This window comes from Balaenoptera acutorostrata, chromosome 9 (assembly GCF_949987535.1).
Source record: "Balaenoptera acutorostrata chromosome 9, mBalAcu1.1, whole genome shotgun sequence".
Taxonomy (NCBI): Eukaryota; Metazoa; Chordata; class Mammalia; order Artiodactyla; family Balaenopteridae; genus Balaenoptera; species Balaenoptera acutorostrata.
Genome location: NC_080072.1, coordinates 78882994 through 78907031, shown reverse-complemented (window position 1 = coordinate 78907031; position 24038 = coordinate 78882994). Strand labels below are relative to the sequence as shown.

The 24038-nt window shown below is 36.7% G+C and overlaps 1 protein-coding gene across 1 annotated transcript in view; it reads right to left on the bottom strand.

The window, feature by feature from the left end:
• Positions 1 to 24038, bottom strand: part of CNTN5 (contactin 5) — a 1403535-nt gene that overhangs the window by 137490 nt on the left and 1242007 nt on the right. Inside the window, exon 16 of the mRNA XM_057553585.1 lies at positions 1419 to 1539. Within this exon, the coding sequence (XP_057409568.1) occupies positions 1419 to 1539 (121 nt within the window). The remainder of the gene's footprint in view (positions 1 to 1418; positions 1540 to 24038) is intronic.

Below are 24038 nucleotides of genomic sequence, written 5' to 3'. Positions count from 1 at the left end.
TAAATTTGGAGAAGAGTTCAAATAACCTTCTGAACAGAACCATCATGTACAAAACCATGAACAAGCTGCCACTCATCCAGATACACACTTGTTTCAAAACAACATTTTACTTGAGCCAATGGTGGATGTACTACCCAAAATCAATAAACCTTGGATGACACATACAACTAAAACAAAGAGATGATGAAGCTTACATAGACCTTATATTTCCTGCTCAAGATTTTTATAATATTAATGAATTCTTAAAAAATTATGATTGGAAAACACTCCAAGTGGATAAGACAAGTTAATCTAAGATATAAGTTTTTGCTATAGATTGTGAAATTTTTCTTTGCAGAGATCATGCAAGGGGTCTTAGCATGCAGTATTCACACCAGTCAAAATGTCATTGTTTAAGATTGAAAAGGGAGAGGTGAGATTCTGGTAATGTTCTAGTTCTCTTAAATGGTAATTTCATGGTGTAATGGTGTAAAGTAATTTCATCACTTTGTGATGTTTTTTCTTTGAGTTGTATACCTGTACACCCATGATTTTAAAATTTTTCTGCAGGTATATTCTTGCTCCATAAAAAAGCTAAAAGAAAGAAAGAAAGAAGGAAAAAAGAAAAGGGAAAGAGAGCAGAAAGAAAGGAAGGAAGAAGAGAAAGAAAGAGAGAAAGGAAGGAAGGGAAGAAGGAAGGAAGAAAGAAAGAAAGAAAGAAAAGAAAGAAAGAAAGAAAAAGAGAAAGAAAGAAAAAGAAAAAAAGGGAAAATATTACATGCTAAGAGCTGCATTTCCCATACTGGGGAATAATGTGCTAAAAGAAATTAGTGCTGTAGTCATTTACTTAATTCAAATAAGGTGTAGCTTTATAGGGTCGCAGAATCTGGCAGCCTGGTTCATGGTTGGAAACCACTTAACTGTCATTTCTGCACAGAAAGACTGTGTTGACATTTCCAGACTTTTAAAAAATCCCTGTCAACAGTCGCAAATGCCACCATATTAGGCATGCAGTTTTCCTGTTTCAGGAAGTAGAATTTAGAAGTTAGTGGAGGAAAAAAAGTGCCTGGGGGTTCCACTAGATTTGCATTTGAAAAACACATACATAGAAAAAAAAATGTTGTCTCTGTTGTTTCAAAGTGTCTTTGTGACTCAACTGTTGAAAATTTGTTTGGCATTAAGTTGGGTAAACACCTAGTAACCATTTAGTACTAAAGGTGTTTTGGACCTGAAGTTGGCTCTGTAGGTTTTGTCTGTTTCTAAGGAGCAAGTTTCCATGTAATCTTTTCAGAGGCAAAAGGTTAAGCAAAAATGACATATATTGTAAAATCGAAAGTAAAAGGCACAGTACTGATGTGCTCAAAGTCCATGCATTTAAATTCCTTTGTATGATAATTTATGGTGATCATGTCTTCAGACTGCACTATTAGCATACTCACCCCTAACAAGAAGTTCTGCCTCATCTGACACACTGTCTGCTGTGGTCTGTACCCTGCAGCCATATCTCCCAGCATGCATCAGAAGGATGTTCCTGATCATTAAATCTGCAGAGGATGCTTGCTGAAAGAGGGATGAAGTGCCAGTTTAAAATGTTGCAAATCTTCCTAGTTCAAGGTGGTTTAAGGGGAACTTTGCATATTCAGTCAAAGGGCCCATTTTTGGCCTTACGATTTATATGACAACAATTCAGAAATCAAACACGCCCTACTTTAAGGAACACATGGAAGCTATGCTTTCAACAATTGCTAATAACGGGTTTGAACATCTAATATTGCATATAATAAGTTAGCAGCTACAATATTTAAAAAATATTTAAATATGCACAAACAAATTCATATCTTTAAAAGTACAGGAAAAATAATCAGTGAGCAAAAATTGTTGCTTTGCTATTCAGAGACAGGATTATTTTTGTGGCAAGAAAGCAGTATTGAAAGGAATAACAACACATGGAAATTAATTATGAGGCAACAGTAGTCAAAAGATTATCTTGTGTGGCTTTATTGAATGGCTCCTTTCGTAAGTACACTGTGGGCAACAGAATGAAGTAGTGCTTAGATGCAAGAGTGCTGTTTCCAAAGCCATGTGTTTTCACTTCACAGAGATTTAGTCCTTCCATAACCACCACCATCAGGAGTAGGGTCAGCCTGAATCTCTGTTAATCAATGCAATTACAGAGCACAAAGGTGCCTCAAAACACCTGATCCTCGTTGGAAGCATGATGATTAGAACACAGTTGAAGAACAACTACAGTTAAGGAGATCAATAAGTATCAGGGAGATTATCTTTTAGATGTATCAGTTCATGGGATCAGTGATGATCCTACACTTTAGTATGACTGGTACAACCTTTCATTACTTAATCTTGTCTTTCATTTACTTTAACAGAACAGATAGATTTCCATTTTCATGAATGTGTGAAGAGCTGCTATTTACAACAACTCATGAGGTATTCTTTTTGGAGAATAACATAGTGAAACTCCAATATGCTCTTCAGTTTCCATGTTGCAATCAAAAACAATTCACTGGAATGAGAGTATACACATGCAGCATGAAATGACATCTTCAAAGAACTCAACACTCCTCTCCATCGGTAGTTGGACACACGAAAGAATGTTTAATGCAAGCTATGGAGAAGCACCCCAGATTAGAGATCTTTAATTTGTTGATGGAATGGGTGAATTATCTTAAAAAATGATGCATTTGTCCTTATAGGGCAGTGTCCTAATGAGTATTTAAGACTCTAGTTGTTCACATTTATTTTGAAATAAACTAATGGACTATATAAAAATCATGAAACTGAGAGGAATTTCTGGAAATCTGTTGGATTCCTTTTTTTTTCTTAGCATTCGTAAAAGGGTGAGAAGTCATTGGAAATTTTTACCTCTCAAAAGATGTGCGTTTCTTTAAATGAATCAATTAACTGTATACTATGTTTTAGCCATTTCTTTCTGGTATTTCATTTCTGGTTTGTTTGTTTTTTTCCCTTCCCATTAGTCTTATGATAGGAAATTCTAAGGGTATTGACGTTTTCTCTCATGAAATAATTGTTAAGACATGGTCTAGTTCAGTTATTTACAAGGGAATGCTTCTTGGTGAGAATGCATTAAAATGTCATAACAATAATTTCAAGGAATGTGATATTTGTCCAATGAATATCCTCCACTGCTAATTTCCTTAGATAAAATTGTTACTCAAATTTCATTTTCTCATCTGTACTAGACTATGTGCTCACTTCTTTCAAATCTGAAAAGGAAATTACCCTTAAAAAAACCTTTGATTTCACTTTGGTAAACAAAAGCAAACTGTAAACATCATAAGCCATGGCTCAGTTTCAAATCTACATAATATAATACTGTCTAAATGAGCTTAAATATATTTACCAATTTATATAGTATGGATCCATCCTAGATGTGAAGATCTCCTTTTACCCATGGATTTCTAAGATGCTCTCCTAGTAGGGTACTCTGTTAAATTAATCAAGAATCAATGTGCACACCATGGGCCTAGAATAGGGTCTATGTTTAATGGAAAAGCTAAGGAGATGCCCAGAAAATCAGAGAGGACTTTATTATTTCCAGAAGTAACACTTCTGAAAGACTGTAGTCTTAGTTACTGGAGTTTTTTGTTTGTTTTGTTGTTTTCTAACTTGCTTGTTTTCCAGTTTCACAAACTGATTGGTGGTAGTTTAACAACAGAAAAAGTAATGATTATAAGTCATTTTTCAGGCTCACGTTTTTGTCAAAATTATCTCATAAAATCACATTCTCGTGATTAAATAATTGATTGCCTTATTTTCCAGATCTTTTTCTTCCCAAATAATTGACTTCTTTTTGTCCTGGACAAAAGTGTTAAAATTTTTGTCCTTTTTGTTGAATTGTAGTGAAAGAAAACTTAATGGGATTAAGAAGAGACTTCATTGAAAATTACATAAAGGTCCAAGGAATTCAGAAGGGTAGAACATAGATTATCTTTTCTATGCTGTCCGTTCCTTGGTTCCTGCAACTAACAGCATGCAATGCTCTAGAAACTGGCTGAAGCTCCATCACCATCATCAAGAATAAAAGCCTACAGCCTATTATATATCTATTAATGACAAGACTATTGGAGGAGTTGAAATTGTCTCATTTGGGGCCCATTCCTCCTCTTTTGGATTATATCTGCATTATATTTTTACAATTCTAAACAGGGAAGATTAAAATTAAAATGAATGAATTGTGAACACTAAACCTAAATTACCCTTCCAGGAGATTTACTGATCTTTCTAGAGAAGTAATGAGAAGAATTAATGTGGGAGCCCATTACACTTAATCTCAGCCCACAGTGTGCAGTTCCTGAGAGAGAACTTCCACAATTTAGTGCAGTTTTAATGAAATGGTTACTTACAGCAGACGTTTGCTTTCTTAAGCTTAAACCTCATTTTCACTTTTTCTCTCTTAGGAGTTACTCTCTCTTTTCTTGTTTTCTTTGACACTTGTTTGATACTGCCTTTTCTTTGCTGCTTTCTTTGGCTTTATGAACAAATTGCATTACGTGTTGCTTCAAAAGAACTTTCCCACAACCAGTGCTTAACACAACACTCCAAGCATTGTGCATCTAGCATACGGCATGCTACATAGTGGGCGCTCAATAACTATCTGTTGAATGAATGAATGAATGAGGGCTCTTTAAGAAAGAGGCTGTCTGTTCACTCTCTGTGGGAGTGGCAACACTGTTAAGTCATTTACATTTCTTGGTCACATACGCTCATTAGAGCAGTTGCTAGGTTACTGTAACTTTTATTTATGACTCAGAAATAATAGAGGAAATGTCATCCTTCCACTCAAGTCCAGGTTTTATTGGCTTTCACTTGGACCAAGGGTCCTGCTCATCCAACATAAGACTGCCAGTTAAGACTTCCTAAAAATGGAAGCATATTTAGCTTTGCTGTTCAAAGTGCCTGTTAACTCTTGCTGCCTTAAGGATAAAGTCCAATTTCCTTGTTTCAACAGAGGTCTCCTCAGAGCACGATTCCACCTCCTATGCTGAATTCTGTGCTTCTATGACATTAACCTCACATTTCTTCTTACACCGGAATACTTCCCATAATTCTGCCTGTTCTGTTACAGATGCTCATTCTCCCTTCTTTGCCTGGAAAGATACTTTTAGACACAGCTCAAATGCCTCCTCCTTGGTTAAGCCTTTCTTCATTAGTTCTAACACTGTTTAGTTTTGCTTCATTAGCATTCTGCTCATGTCTCTGAACTAGCACTTGATGTTCTTGGAAGTCACGCCTAAGGTCCTCTGGGCATTCCCAGAGCTGAGCTGGGCATTAGGGCAGCTGATTGTCGTTGGGTGAGCTAATGAATGCATGGATGGCTTGCTTCCTTCCTTCTTCATGCCTGACAGTACCTCCTCCCCTCCCTCTTTTTTCTCTTAAAGAAATAAGGAAGGGAAATAGGAAACACTATGGAGGAAGACAGCAGAAAAGAGTGCTGAAGGAGTATATAGAGGTTTTGGAATGACACAGAATCGTGTGAACCCCTGCTCTGACACTTATTAAATTTTGAACTTGGGAAAATTACCCTATTGCTCAGAGCTTCGCTCATAGCTTAAATGTGATAATGCAAGTAAAGCCCATAGCAGTGTGTCTGGCACATAGTAAATGTTTGATAAATGTTATCTGTTAAAGGGCACTATAATTGCATTCTTAGCCAAGAGGAATATTTCCTTAATTGGTATTCACTCCTTCAACAAACTGGATATCAATGTTTTCCATAGCTATAGTAAGTTTTCCGGTAAGTGCCTAGCTTTATTTTAGATGTGTGTTATCCCCCCCTCTCATGGCATACTACTGCACTCAGAATAAGAAGACCTGAATTCTAGACTTAGTTCAGTACCTTCCTAGCCCTGAGACGCTGGGCAAGGCACTTTACTGGCATAATAATAGCTACTCTGTCTCTCTCCTGAGTATTGAGGGAAACTGAATGAAACAATGTTCATACATGAACTCTTAGGAAATGCTTCAGAAAGGTAAAGTACTTGTAAAGCATTTTTTTCAGCAGGATTAGCAGAATGCTGTACACATAGTAAGCACTCTGAGAAAGTTTGGGGAATGAATTATCTAAACAACAAGATAACTTGACTGTTCTCATAAGAAGTGAATTCATGCTGAATGGCTTACTCAGAAACCTGCTAGGTATAGCAGTTTTTGTGTCCTTATTTAGGGTTTACATAACTCCCTCAACGGGCTCACATAGGGCACTTCTAGCATCCCCAGTCCCCACCAAAGAGACACATAAACCATTCCTCTCTATAAAGCAAAGTAGTACAAAATGTAAATTCTATGAGATGCAATTAAAAAAATACCTTCTAACATAAAAAACTGGGTATTAGCTATAAGACATGGATTATTAGATATGATTAATGTTATTGACATAAAATCTTGGATAGTTAAAATACTTTCCTGCTAACAATATTTCTTTTTCCCAGAGAATAATTTGCTTAAAGTAGCCTACCATGATAAGAAAATAATACACATATACATTATTCTTCCTTTTACAATTATTTTTTTCTTAGACCTTTGTATAATGGGATTTACATTCATGATGACCTGGGTTTTAATATATTTTTTAAGAAAGTCGCTGTTATTAACTCACATGCTTAAATAATTGGATATATTATCTGAAATAGAAATTTTAGTTGCTTCCAGTGATGAAAATACTAGACAAAATGCTATTTGACAGACATTTATGTCTATTATGATGAAATATTAAATGCATCCAACAATGCATTGAAGATTAAAAGTAGGTAAAAATGGCTCTACCATGCCATTACTGGGACCTTGGTATTTACTTCAAGCACATATTCTAAAAATGTATTGTTAAGTACTAAGACAAATGCAGAAAGAGTTTTTCTTAGGGACATAGATTAAAGAGGAAAAACTAGTTGATGACTCATTGATGAACTCAGGATGGCTAGGTATCCAAACTGGATTGTTTAGTATTATAAACACAAAGTCACAAATTTATGGGATCAGTCCACTACCTTGGTTAAAATGAAGATTAGGAATTATGAAGCAACTCAAAGCAAGAAATCACAATTAAATTTTAGTACAATGAATTAAATTTTACAGATGACGATATTGAATATATGAAGAATACTGAGTGGATGAAAAAATGCTGTGTATATTACATTAGTGTTCCTCTTTTCCCAAATTGGCATACAGGATTAGGGGGTGTGATATTTAACTTGTCGGTGGATGCCAGACTTAGGTGGCATGTTTGTGCCCTGATTCTTGAAAGATGTCTCTTATCTGGTCATATGTACATTGACTCTCCTTTCCCTAGTGGCAAGGTAAATGGGTATTCCTTTATCTAAGATTAACATAAACGGCCAAGGCAAAAGGATTCCATTATAGATGGAATATTTTTGTCCCCTCAGATTTATATACAGTAAGTCCCCTATGTACAAATGTGTTACATTTCGAGAGTACATTCGCTAGTCTGATTTGCTTGTAAGTTCAACAAAGTTAATCTAAGTACCCAACTAACACAACTGGCTATATAGTACTGTACTGTAATAGGTTTATAATAGGTTTATAATATTTTCACACAAATAATACATAAAAAACAAGCACAAAAAATAAAGAAAACATTTTTAATATTACATTACTGTAGTACCTTGAAAAGTACAGTAGTACAGTGCAACAGTGGGCATATAGTGGCTGGCACTGAGTGAACAGGTAAGAAATAAAGATACTGTACTACTGCACTCTATACAGTACTGTACAGTAAAGTACACAAAAGCACAGCCACTTGTAGAGGATGCACACACGTGGCAATGTATGCCAGACACATGAACTAACTTATGTGATTGGACATGTGAACACATGTCCGCATCTTTAAAAGTTCGCAACTTGAAGGTACGTATGTAGGGGACTTACTCTATTGAAACCTAAACCCCAATGTGATGGTATATGAAGGTGGATGTTTGGGAAGTAATTAGAGTATGAGCGTGGGTGAAGCCCTCATGAATGGTATTAATGACTTTATAAAAGAGACTTCAGTGAGCCCTCTCACCCCTTCTGCTGTGTGAGGACACAGTGAAAAGATGACCATCTGTCAATCAGGAGGCTGGACCTCACCAAACACCAAACCTGCCAGTGCCTTGAACTTGGACTTCTCAGCCTCCAAAACTATGAGAAATAAATTTCTGTTGTGTATAAGCCACCCAGACTATGGTGTTCTGTTACTGTAGCCTCAATGGAATAATATAGGCCCTAAGTATGTATACTGTCATTTCTATATTAATCTAGTGCTTCTAAACTAAAAGAGGCATGAAATAGATAAGGTCACACAATTTATCAGTCTTATGCTTCTTGAATTTACTCTTAACTACATCTTACCTGTTGCCAAAGTTTGTCTTAAATGATTACTGAGAATATTTGACTCATAGTTCTTTTATTGTTTATGCAATTATCACTAATCATTCAGTAGATATTTATTTCTATGTGCTATGCTAAGCTTTGGATATACAGATATAGATTCTGCACTTAAGGAGTGCTTAGTCTAATCCAGGTTTGATGGGAAATTACAGGATGAGAACGTGGAGTAGCTTCCCTTACATCTGTATCTAGGCTTGGAAGAGATGTAAAGGAGACAGATGGATGTGTTATCTGACGGCACAATACTCAGACCAGGTCCAGAGAGAAGTGTTTTCTCCTCCATGTGCTTCATATAGTTTTAGCAATCATTCTGTGAGAATTGACTCTTAAATTTAGGTTTTTAATAGTAGCTTTCAAACCAGCTCTTTATATCCTCTATGTTATGCCCTCTCTTTGTCTCACCTTTACCCATATGACATGGCATTGCTAGGTTAATCCTTTTTTAAAACTGATTTTACTTACAATCTCAAACATCTTCATTGGCTATCTTCACCTATTGCCTACAGGATGGTCTAACTTCTTACTCAGCATTTGAGGCTGGACGCAACCTATCTTGTCTCTCACTTCTAGTGGAAAACATACTCTCTGCAACTTTCTTCAAGTTGTTCCCCAATGAACTGCCAAAGTCTCCAAATTCTGTGTGACACGTTAAAGCCTTGTTCAAGTCTTATCTCTTTCAGAAAGGCTTAACTGACCACAAGGACTGGCTACATCATTTTTGGGTCTCAGTGTGAATTGAAAATATGAATCCCCATGTCCAAAAATTATTCAGAATTTCAAAAGACTGACAGCCAAGCTTTACACCAAATACATGATCCTTCTCAGTGTTGGGCGCTGGGTGGCCACACAGCACACCCATGAAGTTTGCCCCACTGAACTCTCCAGTCCACACTGATCTCCTGGAACATGTATGCACATTCTAGGCAATGGTGCTCTTTGGAATAAATATCAAAGGAAAAATGCATCTCTTTATAAATTATAAAACACCTATCTTTTCCTACCTTAATGTCTTTACCTCCTCTTTTATTCTTCATTGACTTGCGATCTTTTCTCTCAATGCATTTTAGCATGAAAGAATAAGAATAGTTAGATTATATCTTCTTAAGGCTTGTGTTAAAAAAACAGTGATTAACTTTATGCTTTATACTGAATATTTGTTGTGAACCTATCCAGACATTAGCATATTTATGCATTATTCCATCCAAATATTCTTTTTAATTTTTTCTTACATCTCCAGTACAAGCACAAAGCTCACTGATACACCTCTGTCGGCTTCAATCTGTTTGGTATGTTGGTGACAAACAAGGAGACAGCATCTTATGCTTCGAAGAATGGAGATGGGGACTCCGTCTAAACTTTACAGTCCTAGAGCTGGAAGGGACCATGGAAGGACTCTCATCCTCACTTTGAAGTTGGCAGTTTTTTAAGTGCCATGGCAGACCAGTTTTCTTTAAGAGAATTCTAGGCAAGAGTGGTACTTAAACTCACATCATTAATATTATGAGAAAATCATTCTTAGTGTTTGTGTGACAAATCAATTTTTTCATGGAATCTCTTCAGTAATAATATTTTATAATCTGAATAACACCTGGTCCATAGGTTGGCTCAATGAGGCAACACTGGTAGAGGTAAAAAGATGTTAACAATCATGGCAGTAATCAATGTTTTTCCCTAAGAGTGAATTACACCATTGTCTAGGAATAGAATAATCTTACTGTCTTTCACTGCTTATGCTTTTTAAATTACCTCCATTGATGTTACATAAAGATGATACAACTAGTTAGAAAAAAATTTTGTTCCTCCATGCATTAGCTTGTGTTTTGTAAACAGCTAGTAATGGTCTGTCCACCAGGAAAGCTCTAGAATAATAACATTTTACAATAGCTATACATTTATTTTATGAGAGCTCATAGCATATGCACAGTTAAAGTTGTTCATTCATTCATATGACAATCATTTGTTAGAGTGTCTAATTTGTCTAAACAGGAAACTGAAAACACTTGGCACCTTTGAAGTTATGCCCTTGTCCTTTGCTCATAGAAAATATGGCTGAGCTTTGACCCAACCTATGGATTCTTCTCAACGCAGTGTTTCAGTTGACTGGAGTTGGTACAAGAGATGAAATCTGTCATATCTGATCTGCACATGTCACAAGATAAGAGATAAATTGTGCCTTTGAGAAACTCACAATGCAATGTGGGAGGTAGACAATTAGCTCTAATGCAATGTGATGTGTTAAAATAAATAATAGGACAAAAATATCATTGCAGAAAAAATTGATTTTAGTGTGCAAAGAAAAATAACAAATCATCTGGTTCAACCAATTCCTATAGCATTTGAGAAGACCGGGGGCTAAAGAGTGTAGGTGACTTGTTCAAGGGCAAGTTAAGCATGAGGGCTGAAGTAGAGCCTTGGGCACTTGACTTTTAGTCAAGTGTTCTTTCCACTCTAATATTGTGCCTATGAAACAAATCCTTGTTCTACTTAAACTTGCAGGTAATTTGATTCACTTGTACAAGTTGAAGCACAGTTTGGCGAGCATACCAAAATAAAATGCTTTCAGTATATGGTAACAACCACAAAACTATTATTAGAAATGAACTCTCCAAATAAACCATAGAATGATCTGAGAGCTCATGTTTTTAAGACTGCTCTTTATCAGCCATATCCAAACATGAAATGTTGCATCTTCCCTTGAAATGCCAGAATCACCTTTCTGATAACACGCATGACCCATTAGCTTCATTTACCCATGCCATCATTCAACTTTTCTGTGACTTTTAATCCAGCATTGAGAGAATTTTCTGTGTGTGACCCACAACTGGTATGTTTTCCTTTAGCCATGTGTAGTTTGTAGTGACACAGCTTTAGCTAAAGAAGAATTTACCAAATTTGACTTCCTAACTTAAGTGCATAATTTAGAGGGAGCAATATTTTACTGATATTTCAACGTGTCTGTTCTCTCTTTTCTAGTACTGTCCTATTTTATATTTATTTTTGAAGTTAACACTATTTTGTTACACCATCATATAACGGCTTCCAGGATGAATTGTGTTTTATTTTGCTACTGATTTTTACATTGTGGAATAGTCAGTGTCTACACACAAGTCTAGCCCCATCCTGCCTATGGGAAAGAGTGCTCAGACACCCGTCTGGAGGTTTTCTATTTCTTCCCTGAAATCACAGAGCCCAGGCAGGCAGAATATGGTAGCTCTCATCTCACCCATCAGTTAGGACCAGTATTGATCTAATATTCTTATAAAGTCTCAAAGTCTTAGGAATGTGGTAGACCACTCTGTGTTTCATTGATTTTGCACAGAACTATATGAATGGGTCCGGAATGAGGCCAGTTTGTTTGTGTGCCTCTATTTTACTTAGGACTCTTAGATGCCAGCAATTTATCACCCTGGGTCCCTGGAATCATGAGGGAAGGAGAGGCTAATGCTGAGCCTAGAAGACTCATTTGGCTACCCTGGCTGAAGGCTCAGCCACTGTGGAACAGATTCAAGTCATCCTCATTGTTACCTACCTGATTTCATGAGCCACAAAATTGTAAGCAGAGCCAAATGGTTGTCATTTTCCAACACTAAGTTTTGGAATGGCTTGTGGTATAGCAGTAAATAATCATAAAATAATTGGGTACCTAGAAGTGGGGTGCTGACATAACTAAAGTCTAAACATGTGGCACTGGCTTTGGGGTTCTAGTGCAGAGGCTTGGAAGGCCATGAGGACATTATTACTGAGAGCTGGAAGGAGCTCAAGGAGACTATTGGTAAGGGCTTGAGGAACAGTGAAGAAACTTCCTGGAGAGTGGAGAAAAGGAGATGAGCTGAAAGAGAGAAATGCTCATTTCTCAAGCAGAATATAGAAGAAATCTAAAGGAGCTGAGGCTCCAGATGGAAAACAGAAAGACTCTTCAGCTTTAGTCGTGCCAAGTGGTAACAGACTAGTAAAGTAAGAAATGGCCTTGGAAAACATCAAATCCAGGATGCTACCAAATAAAACATATTCCCAGGGTAAAGGTCCCAAGTGTGTGGCTAAAAGATACCTTATTTGCACTGGAATATTACAGGCATTTTTCCAGAGGAACCAGACCCTCTGTCCAAGATAGGGAAGAATTCAAAGAAACTGTTAATGGGAGCTGAGAAAGCATTGAGAAGATCATAATTGGAGGATGGAGGAAAAGGTAAGTGAGTTATGAATTGGCAGAAAAATTAGCAAAACCCTTGCCTGCAGTTATGTGGAAGATGAGCTCAGCGTATGTCTCATAGAGGTCTCTTTATATATATGAAAGAGTATCGTTTGCTATGGAAAAAGTGTGTTGACAGATGTTTTAAAAGAAAGAAAAATGACCATGAATGGTGGAGAAACTTTTATACCTAATTTTTTTGCAAAAATATAATATTCCACATGGAATAATTACTTTTATATAAGAATTTCTAAAGATGTATTTTCCAGTTAAATATCTGTTTCAAGTTTATCCTAAAAATTCAAGTTTTTTTCTTATTTTATTTGCAATATTAGTAAATATTTTAACAAGTACAATCTTCAAGAAGTAGATGTATTATTTCAACTATGGGCTTTATGACCAAATACTAAGTATTCTTTTGCCAAGGCTAACTTGATAGTTGCTAATGCTTAGGAACAAGTTTCTGCGTCAAAAAGTACCCCACTGCAAAACAAGGAAATTTGGGTCACAGCATCCATTTAAGCACTGTCATTCACAGTCATGAAGATTCTCATCAACATCAAAATTACCTAGAATTTAGGGAATTCAAACACATCAATGTCAGAAAAGACTAACTATTCAAACTACTGCTTAGGTTGTGAGCTACAACAGCAATCTTCCAATGAAGATTCAATCAGAAGAAGAATAGTTCAGTTAAAAGGAAAGGTCAAACTGAATAAATGTGTCAATCAGAAGCCAACTATGAAAAGTTCAAGGTCAAGGACTCTCGCAGTCAAATTCAACTGACATTTTGAAAGTGATTGAGACATTTTGATACAGAAAACTCATTTTTAATAAGTCTTTGTAATTTTATGAAAGAGAATTCACCAATTATTTAATGTATAAAAATCAGTTTACTCAGAGATTGAAAAACTGTCAGAGGCCATAGTCTATTACTTCCCCTCACTTTTCTGTAAATATATAATACTGCTTCTGATATTTCAACGAAGAGTTACAAGACTCTTTCAAAGCAGCACATCTTTGAATTGACTGCAACACCAATGATTATATATGTACATATATTTTGTCCTAAGATTTCATATTGCTAGGGCTTGAATGGTTCATTATATGTGAAATATTTTGTGTGTGCTGTTTATACAAATTAAGGGATGCTGTGTCTTACCCAGAAAAAGGACATTGTTCCATTCTATAAGATTACTATTGCTTTTAGAGAAATTTTTATTTAGCTTTAGAGAAACATTTTATCATTTATCGAGATATTATATATACAAATATATTCTTAGCCATTGGAAGAATTCTGATTTGAGATTATTTTTTCAGTTTGGAACCCATTCTGAATTAAGAATTTTCAAATTCTAAGGACATCATGAGACTGAAATATCTTCCATAAATCAAGCAAGTATGCAATATTTAACAGAATAAAATGTGATTTGGGGGCGATCAAAGCCCCCTCCTGAAAAAATGTTTAGTGTTCACTAAAACTTTTAAAGATGATTTCACTGTTATCAGCTAGCATATCTGAAGAGTTTTTTGGGTTTTAATCTTTGACAATAACCTTTAAAAATAATAGAACTTTAGAATTAGATAGGAACATTAGGAGTCATCTACTCTAACCTCTTCACTTTGACAATAAGGGCTCAGAAAGGTGACATGAATCATCCAAGGTATTACAGAAGGGCTTTGTCCCTAAGTAGGCTTTGTCCCTAAGTAGGGACAAAGCTGGGCCCACACCAAAAACTCTTGACACCACCTCCACACCAGATCTAGTAATATTTTACCATATAATGATGTCACTCAGTAGTGTACTTTGACATTATATCATTTATGAGAAAAACATCTGGCAGCATCTATTTAAATTAAAAATAGTTTTGTTCTTTTACCCTGCAATCTATTCCTGAGAATCTATCCCAAAGAAAGGAAATTATTAACACCCAAGAATGCAGATATTCAGAGATGTTTTCTGTAGTATTGTTCATTAATCTCTCAAAACAGTTAATATTTACTAACAGGGCAATGGCAAAATTGAGGTATAGTCATATACTTATTATGTACCCATTGAAAAGAATGAATTAGAGATATATCATGTGACATGGAAGAATTAAGATAATAATGAGATGCAAAAAAATATGTAAAGTATCTTTGAATATTTTAAGAAATAATCACAAAAATATCCCTCCACGTATGTAAATCTAACTAGGATTACAGTAGGACTGAGAAAAATATAGAAGGACATATATAGAACATTAAAAAGCTTAACTAAGTGTGATAAATGCTTTCATGGGAGGATAAAAGCAGGGGAAAGTCATCCTAATAAAAGCAGCATGCATGATGTAATCTCACTTGTGTAACATGTGTACCTGTGTATGCTTGAAGAGATGCATGGAAACATGATTACAAAAATTAATGGTGATTACCTTAAGGTAGTATGATTCCAAGGGATTTTTATTCTCTTCTTTCTAATTTTAGTATGTTTAAATGATCTATAATAAGCTTCTATTATTTATATAAGTAGAAAAAAACTCTACCTTCATTGTGGTGAAAAAATGAAAAACTGACTTTGATTTAGAGCTGAAAGATATTGTTACCATGGAGAAGCACCAAGCCAAGTGTTTATCATCAATTGCAGATATTATAAACAAATCAGCTTGTGTGGCTTAAACAATCCATGCCTGATAAGCAGATCTTCCCACACAAGTGAAGATTGCATTTCTGTTTCTAACTACAGATAGTCCTGTAGAACTCAGTCTCTTTATGATTATGCATCTCTGACTTGTGGTCCTCTCGAGGCATCTGTTAACAAAGAGTCTTAATATTTCCTTATGCTGAATGTCAGACTTATTTAGCACTGCAGTTGTATGTTAGCAATCAATAGCTGCATTCTGTTTGTCATCACGTGATATGTTGTTCTTCATATATTCTTTTTTTTTAACATCTTTATTGCAGTATAATTGCTTTACAATGGTGTGTTAGTTTCTGCTTTATAACAAAGTGAATCAGCTATACATATACATATAACCCCATATCTGTTCCCTCTTGCATCTCCCTCCCACCCTCCCTATCCCACCCCTCTAGGGGATAGCACTGACCTGATCTCCCTGTGCTATGCAGCTGCTTCCCACTAGCTATCTATTTTACATTTGGTAGTGTATACATGTCCATGCCACTCTCTCACTTCATCCCAGCTTATCCTTCCACCTGCCCTTGTCCTCAGGTACATACTTTATGTCTGCGTCTTTATTCCTGTCCTGCACCTAGGTTCTTCAGAACATTTTTGTGTTTGTTTTTTACATTCCATATATATGTGTTAGCATACTGTATTTGTTTTTCTCTTTCTGACTTACTTTACTCTGTATGACAGACTCCAGGTCCATCCACCTCACTACAAATAACACAATTTCGTCTCTTTATATGGCTGAGTAATATTCCATCGTATATATGTGCCACACCTTCTTTATCCATTCATTTGTCAATGGACACTCGGGTTGCTTCCATATCCTGACTATTGTAAATAGAGCTGCAATGAACATTGTGGTACATGACTCTTTTTGAATTATGGTTTTCTCAGGGTATATGCCCAGTAGTGGGATTGCTGGGTCATATGGTAGTTCTGTTTTTAGTTTTTTAAGGAACCTCTATACTGCTCTCCATAGTGGCTGTATCAATTTACATTCCCACCAACAGTGCAAGAGGGTTCTCTTTTCTCCACACCCTCTCCAGCATTTATTGTTTGTAGATTTTTTGATGATGGCCATTGTGACTGGTGTGAGGTGATACCTCATTGTACTTTTGATTTGCATTTCTCTAGTGATTAGTGATGTTGAGCATCCTCTCATGTGTTTGTTGGCAATCTGCATATCTTCTTTGGAGAAATGTCTATTTAGGTCTTCTGCCCATTTTTGGATTGGGTTTTTTTTTTTTTTTTTTTTTGATATTGAGCTTCATGAGCTGCTTGTAAATTTTGGAGATTAATCCTTTGTCAGTTGCTTCATTTGCAAATATTTTCTCCCATTCTGAGGGTTGTCTTTTTGTCTTGTTTATGGTTTCATTTGCTGTGGAAAAGCTTTTAAGTTTCATTAGGTCCCATTTGTTTATTTTTGTTTTTATTTCCATTACTCTAGGAGGTGGGTCAAAAAAGATCCTGCTGTGATTTATGTCATGAGTGTTCTGCCTATGTTTTCCTCTAAGAGTTTTATAGTGTCTGGCCTTACATTTAGGTCTTTAATCCATTTTGAGTTTATTTTTGTGTATGGTGTTAGGGAGCATTCTAATTTCATTCTTTTACATGTAGCTGTCCAGTTTCCCCAGCACCACTTATTGAAGAGGGTGTCTTTTCTCCATTGTATATTCTTGCCTCCTTTATCAAACATAAGGTGACCATATGTGCATGGGTTTATCTCTGGTCTTTCTATTCTGTTCTATTGATCTATATTTCTTTTTTTTTTGCCAGTACTATACTGTCTTGATTACTGTAGCTTTGTAGTATAGTCTGAAGTCAAGAAGTCTGATTCCTCCAGCTCGTTTTTCTTTCTCAAGTTTGTTTTGGCTATTTGGAGTCTTTTGTGTTTCCATACAAATTGTGAAATATTTTGTTCTAGTTCTGTGAAAAATGCCATTGGTAGTTTGATGAGGATTGCATTGAATCTGTAGATTGCTTCAGGTAGTATAATCATTTTCACAATGTTGATTCTTCCAATACAAGAACAGGTATATCTCTCCATCTGTTTGTATCATCTTTAATTTCTTTCATCAGTGTCTTATAGTTTTCTGTATACAGGTCTTTTGTCTCCTTAGGTAGGTTTATTCCTAGGTGTTTTATTCTTTTTGTTGCAATGGTAAATGGGAGTGTTTTCTTAATTTCACTTTCAGATTATTCATCATTAGTTTATAGGAATGCAAGAGATTTCTGTGCATTAATTTTGTATTCTGCTACTTTACCAAATTCATTGATTAGCTCTAGTTGTTTTCTGGTGGCACCTTTAGGATTCTCTATGTATACTATCATGTCATCTGCAAACACTGACAGCTTTACTTCTTCTTTTCCAATTTGGATTCCTTTTATTTCTTTTTCTTGTCTGATTGCTGTGGCTAAAACTTCCAAAACTATGTTGAATAATACTAGTGAGAGTGGACAACATTGTGTTGTTCCTGATTTTAGAGGAAATGGTTTCAGTTTTTCACCATTGAGAACGATGTTGGCTGTGGGTTTGTCATATATGGCCTTTATTATGTTGAGGTTAGTTCCCTCTATGCCTACTTTCTGGAGAGTTTTTATCATAAATGGGTGTTGAATTTTTTCAAAAGCTTTTTCTGCATCTATTGGATGATCATATGGTTTTTCTCCTTCAATTTGTTAATATGGTTTATCACATTGATTGAGTTGCATATATTGAAGAATCTTTGCATTCCTGGGATAAACCCCACTTGATCATTGTATATGATCCTTTTAATGTGCTGTTGGATTCTGTTTGCTAGTATTCTGTTGAGGATTTTTGCATCTATGTTCATCAGTGCTATTGACCTGTAGTTTTCTTTCTTTGTGACACCATTGTCTGGTTTTGGTATCAGGATGATTGTGGCCTCATAGAATGAGTTTGGGAGTGTTCCTCCCTCTGCTGTATTTTGGAAGAGTTTGAGAAGGATAGTTGTTAGCTCTTCTCTAAATGTTTGGTAGAATTTTCCAGTGAAACCATCTGGTCCTGGGCTTTTGTTTGTTGGAAGATTTTTAATCACAGTCTCAATTTCAGTGCTTGTGATTGGTCTGTTTATATCTTCTACTTCTTCCTGGTTCTGTCTTGGAATGTTGTGCTTTTCTAAAAATTTGTCCATATCTTCCAGGTTTTCCATTTTATTTACATATAATTGCTTGCAGTAATCTCTCATGATCCTTTGTACTTCTGCAGTGTCAGTTGTTTCTTCTCCTTTTTCATTTCTAATCCTGTTGATTTGAGTCTCCTCCCTTTTTTTTTTTTGATGAGTCTGGCTAATGGTTTACCGATTTTTTAAATCTACTCAAAGAAACAGCTTTTAGTTTTATTGATCTTGGCTATTGTTTCCTTCATTTCTTTTTCATTTATTTCTGACCTGAGCTTCATGATTTCTTTCCTTCTGCTAACTTTAGGGTGTTTTTTTTTTTTTCTTTCTTTCTTTAATTGCTTTAGGTGTAAGGTTAGGTTGTTTATTTGAGATGTTTCTTGTTTCTTGAGGTAGGATTTTATTGCTATAAACTTCCCTCTTAGTACAGTTTTCCTGCATCCCATAGGCTTTGGGTCATCGTGTTTTCTTTGTCATTTGTTTCTAAATATTTTTTGATTTCCTCTTTGATTTCTTCATTGATCTCTTGGTTATTTAGTAGTGTATTGTGTAACCTCCATGTGTTTGTATTTTTTACAGATTTTTTCCTGTAACTGATATATAGTCTCATAGCGTTGTGGCTGGAAAAGATATTCGATATGATTTCAATTTTCTTATATTTACCAAGGCTTAATTTGTGACCCAAGATATGATCTATCTTGGAGAATATTCCATGAGCATTTGAAAAGAAAGTGTATTCTGTTGTTTTTGGATGGAATGTCCTATAAATATCAATTAAGTCCATCTTGTTTAATGTGTCATTTAAAGCTTGTGTTTCCTTACTTATTTTCATTTTGGATGATCTGTGCATTGGTGAGGGTATGGTGTTAATGTCCCCTACTATGTTTCTGTTACTGTTGATTTCCCCTTTTATGTGTTAGCATTTTCCTTATGTATTGAGGTGCTCCTATGTGGGGAGCATAAATATTTATAATTGTTATATCTTCTTCTTGGATTGATCCCTTGGTCATTATGTATCCTTCATTGTGTCTTTTAATAGTCTTTATTTTAAAGTCTTTTTTGCCTGATATGAGAATTGCTACTGCAGCTTTCTTTTGATTTCCATTTGCATGGAATGTCTTTTGCCATCCCCTCACTTTCAGTCTGTACGTGTCCCTAGGTCTGAAGTGTGTCTCTTGTAGACAGCATATATATGGGTCTTGGTTTTGTAACCATTCAGACAGTCTACATCTTTTGGTTGGAGAATTCAATCCATTTACTTTTAAGGTAGTTATTGATATGTATGTTCCTATTATCATTTTCTTAATTGTTTTGGGTTTGTTATTGTAGGTCTTCTCCTTCTCTTGTGTTTCCTGTCTAGAGAAATTCCTTTAGCATTTATTGTAAAGCTGGTTTGGTGATGCTGGATTCTCTTAGCTTTTGCTTGTCTCTAAAGGTTTTCATTTCTCCATCGAATCTGAATGAGATCCTTGCTGGGTAGAGTATTCTTGGTTGTAAGTTTTTCCCTTTCAGTACTTTTAGTATGTCCTGCCACTCCCTTCTGGCTTGCAGAATTTCTGCTGAAAGTTCAGCTGTTAACCTTATGGGGGTTCCCTTTTATGTTATTTGTTGTTTTTCCCTTGCTGCTTTTAATATTTTTTTTCTTTTTATTTAATTTTTGGTAGTCTGATTAATATGTGTCTTGGCCTGTTCCTCCTTGGATTTATCCTGTACGGGACTCTGTGTGCTTACTGGACTTGATTGACTATTTCCTTTCCTATATTAGGGAAGTTTTCTATAATCTCTTCAAATATTTTCTCAGTCCCTTTCTTTTTCTCTTCTTCTTCTGGGACCCCTATAATTCGAATGTTGGTGCATTTAATCTTGTTCCAGAGGTCTCTGAGACTGTCCTCAATTCTTTTCTTTCTTTTTTCTTTATTCTGCTCTGCAGTAGTTATTTCCACTAATTTACCTTCCATGTCACTTATCCATTCTTCTGCCTCAGTTATTCTACTATTGATTCCTTCTAGAGAATTTTTAATTTTATTTATTGTGTTTTTCATTATTGTTTGTTTGCTCTTTAGTTCTTCTAGGTCCTTGTTAAACGTTTCTTTTATTTTCTCCATTCTATTTCCAAGATTTTGGATCATCTTTACTATCATTACTCTGAATTCTCTTTCAGGTAGACTGCCTATTTCCTTTTCATTTGTTTGGTCTGGTGGGGTTTTACCTTGCTCCTTCATCTGCAGTGTGTTTATCTGTCTTCACATTTTGCTTAACTTACTGTGCTTTTCGCAGGCTGCAGGTTTGTAGTTCCTGTAGTTTTTGGTGTCTGCCCGCAGTGGCTAAAGTTGGTTCAGTGGGTTGTGTAGGCTTCCTGGTTGAGCGGACTGGTCCCTGTGTTCTGGTGTTTGAGGCTGGATCTTGTTTTTCTGTTGAGCAGGACTGCGTCTGGTCCTCTGTTTTGGGGTGTTTGTGACCTTATTATGATTTTAAGCAGCCTCTCTGCTAATGGGTAGGGTTGTGCTCCTGTCTTGCTAGTTGTTTGGCATAGGGTGTCCAGCACTGTAACTTGCTGGTCATTGAATAGAGCTGAGTCTTTTAGCATTGAGATGGAGATCTCTGGGAGAGCTTTCACCATTTGATACTATGTGGAGCCAGGAGGTCTCTGGTGGAGCAATGATCTGCCCTTGGCTCTCCCACCTCAGAGGCACAGGCTTGACACCCAGCTGGAGCATCAAGACCCTGTCAGCCACACGGCTCAGAAGAAAATAGAGAAAAAAAGAAAGAAAAAAATAATAAATAAAATAAAATAAAGTTATTAAAATAAAAAATAAAAAAATTAAAAAGAAAGAAAGAAGAGAGCAACCAAACCAAAAAAATCCAGCAATGGTAACAAGCTCTAACAACTATACTGAAAAAAAAAAAAAAAAGGACAGACAGAACCCTAGGACATATGGTAAAAGCAAAGCTATACAGACAAAATCGCACAAAGAAGCATACACATACACATTCACAAAAAGAGAAAAAGGAAAAATATATATATCTTTTTTTTAAAAAAAGGAAGAGAGCAACCAAATCAATAAACAAATCTATCAATGATAATAAACTCTAAATACTAAACTAAGATAAGCATAAAACCAGAAACGAATTAGATGCAGAAAGCAAACCTCAAGTCTACAGTTGCTCTCAAATTCTAGTGCCTCAATTTTGGGATGATTTGTTGTCTATTCAGGTATTCCATAGATGCAGGGCACATTAAGTTGATTGTGGAGATTTAATCCGCTGCTCCTGAGGCTGCTGGGAGAAATTTCCCTTTCTCTTCTTTGTTAGCACATCTCCTGGGGTTCGGCTTTGGATTTGTTCCCTCCTTTATGTGTAGGTCACCTGAGGGTGTCTGTTCTTTGCTCAGACAGTATGGGGTTAAAGTAGCAGCTGATTAGGGTGCTCTGACTCACTCAGTCTTGGGGGAGAAGGGGTACGGAATGAGGGGCAAGCCTGCGGCAGCAGAGGCCAGCGTGACATTGCAACAGCCTGAGCCGTGTTGTGTGTTCTCCCAGGGAAGTTTTCCCTGGATCACGGGACCCTGGCAGTGGCGGGCTGCACTGGCTCCCGGGAGGGGAGGTGTGGATAGTGGCCTGTGTTTGCACACAGGCTTCTTGGTGGCTGCAGCAGCAGCCTTAGCATTTCATGTCCATCTCTGGTGCCCACGCTGATAGCCGCATCTTGCACCTCTCTCTGGAGCTCATTTAGGCAGTGGTCTGAATCCCCTCTCCTCACACACGAAACAATGGTCTCTTGCCTCTTAGGCAGTTCCAGACTTTTTCCTGGGCTCCCTCTGGGCCAGCTGTGGTGCACTAGCCCCCTGCAGGCTGTGTTCATGCAGCCAACTCCAGTCCTTTCCCTGGGATCTGACCTCCAAAGCCTAGGTCTCAGCTCTCAGCCCCGACCTGCCCTGGCGGGTGAGGAGCAGACAAGCCTCTCGGGCTGGTGAGTGCTGGTCGGCACTGATCCTTTGTGCAGAAATCTCTCCGCTTTGCCCTCTGCATCTTTTTTGTTGCACTCTCCTCTGTGGCTCTGATGCTTCCCCCCTGCCCACCCCCTGTCTCCACCAGTGAAGGAGCTTCCTAGTGTGTGGAAACTTTTCCACCTTCACAGCTCCCTCCCAGAGGTGTGGGTCCTTTCCCTATTCTTTTGTCTCTGTTTTTTTCCTTTTTCTTTTGCCTTACCCAGGTACGTGGGTGGTTTCTTGCCTTTTGGGAAGTCTGAGGTCTTCTGCCAGCATTCAGTAGGTGTTCTGTAGGAGTTGCTCCACATGTAGATGTATTTCTGATGTATTTGTGGAGAGGAAGGTGATCTCCACATCTTACTCCTCTGCCATCTTGAATGTCTCTCCATATATTCTTTTAAAGTCTCTTTGCAAAGGTCATATTTTAGTTAATCTTGGGGCAAGTTACTTCAGTGTTTTCTTGCTGTTATCTGTTCTCCATGCCTGCTCAATCCAGCATAACTGAGTAAAGGCACACAACAGCATTCCAAAGCTCAAAAACATATTACTTGTTTTAACATTAAGAATTATTGGTGGGTTACATTGATGACACAGTAAATGTAAAGCTTATGATGCTAGATGAGACCTCAATGACTGATTAAGAACTTCTAGAGGGGTAGAAGATGACATTTTTTAACAGCTTACTAAGGTCTTCAGATTTAACTAGAGCTTGATGTTATTAGGATGTTACAAGCTGATAGACTTAGTCTTTATTTTCAGCTTAGTCAAGCACATTTTATTATGTATCAATGATACAGAAATATTTCATAATATTTCTTTAAATTTATCTTGGCTGCACATGGGATTTTTATACAGACCCATATAAAATCTATATTTGAATTATCTTTTGGTATATTAAGCCACACAGTTGAGTTGACTTTTTAGGTCTTTTTGATTTCATACATTGACATTATAATCATGACAGATAAGAATTTCTTGGAGGATTTCCTGAAGGACTTTGACAGTATCCTTTGATGTTACCAGCTAAAAATCGACCTCATGGAAAATTAATTTTCTACCATTGTGTTCACAGGTGGAGCCTTCACCTTTGAGTTCAAGGACTTCAACAAATATGCCTAATACTCATTAAAAAACTTTGTCAAGTTTGCATGTCTTTTTTTTTTTTTTTTTTTTAAAGCCTGCAGTAGGCTTACACTTCTTTTTATTTATTTATTTATTTTTGGCTGTGTTGAGTCTTTGGTTCGTGCGAGGGCTTTCTCTAGTTGCGGCAAGTGGGGGCCACTCTTCATCGCGGTGCAGGGGCCACTCTTCATCACAGTGCGTGGGCCCCTCACCATCACGGCCCCTCCCGTTGCGGGGCACAGGCTCCAGATGCACAGGCTCAGCAGTTGTGGCTCACGGGCCCAGCCGCTCCGTGGCATGTGGGATCTTCCCAGACCAGGGCTCGAACCCGTGTCCCCTGCATTAGCAGGCAGATTCTCAACCACTGCGCCACCAGGGAAGCCCAAGTTTGCATGTCTTAATCAATATAGCTTAGTCATCTTTATTTTTATCTTCAAACGTCTTTTGGAAACTCCTAAAATCTTTTGAATTCTCAAGTCTAATATTTACTTGAAGAAAACACTCATATCCTACAATCTGTATCTTTTA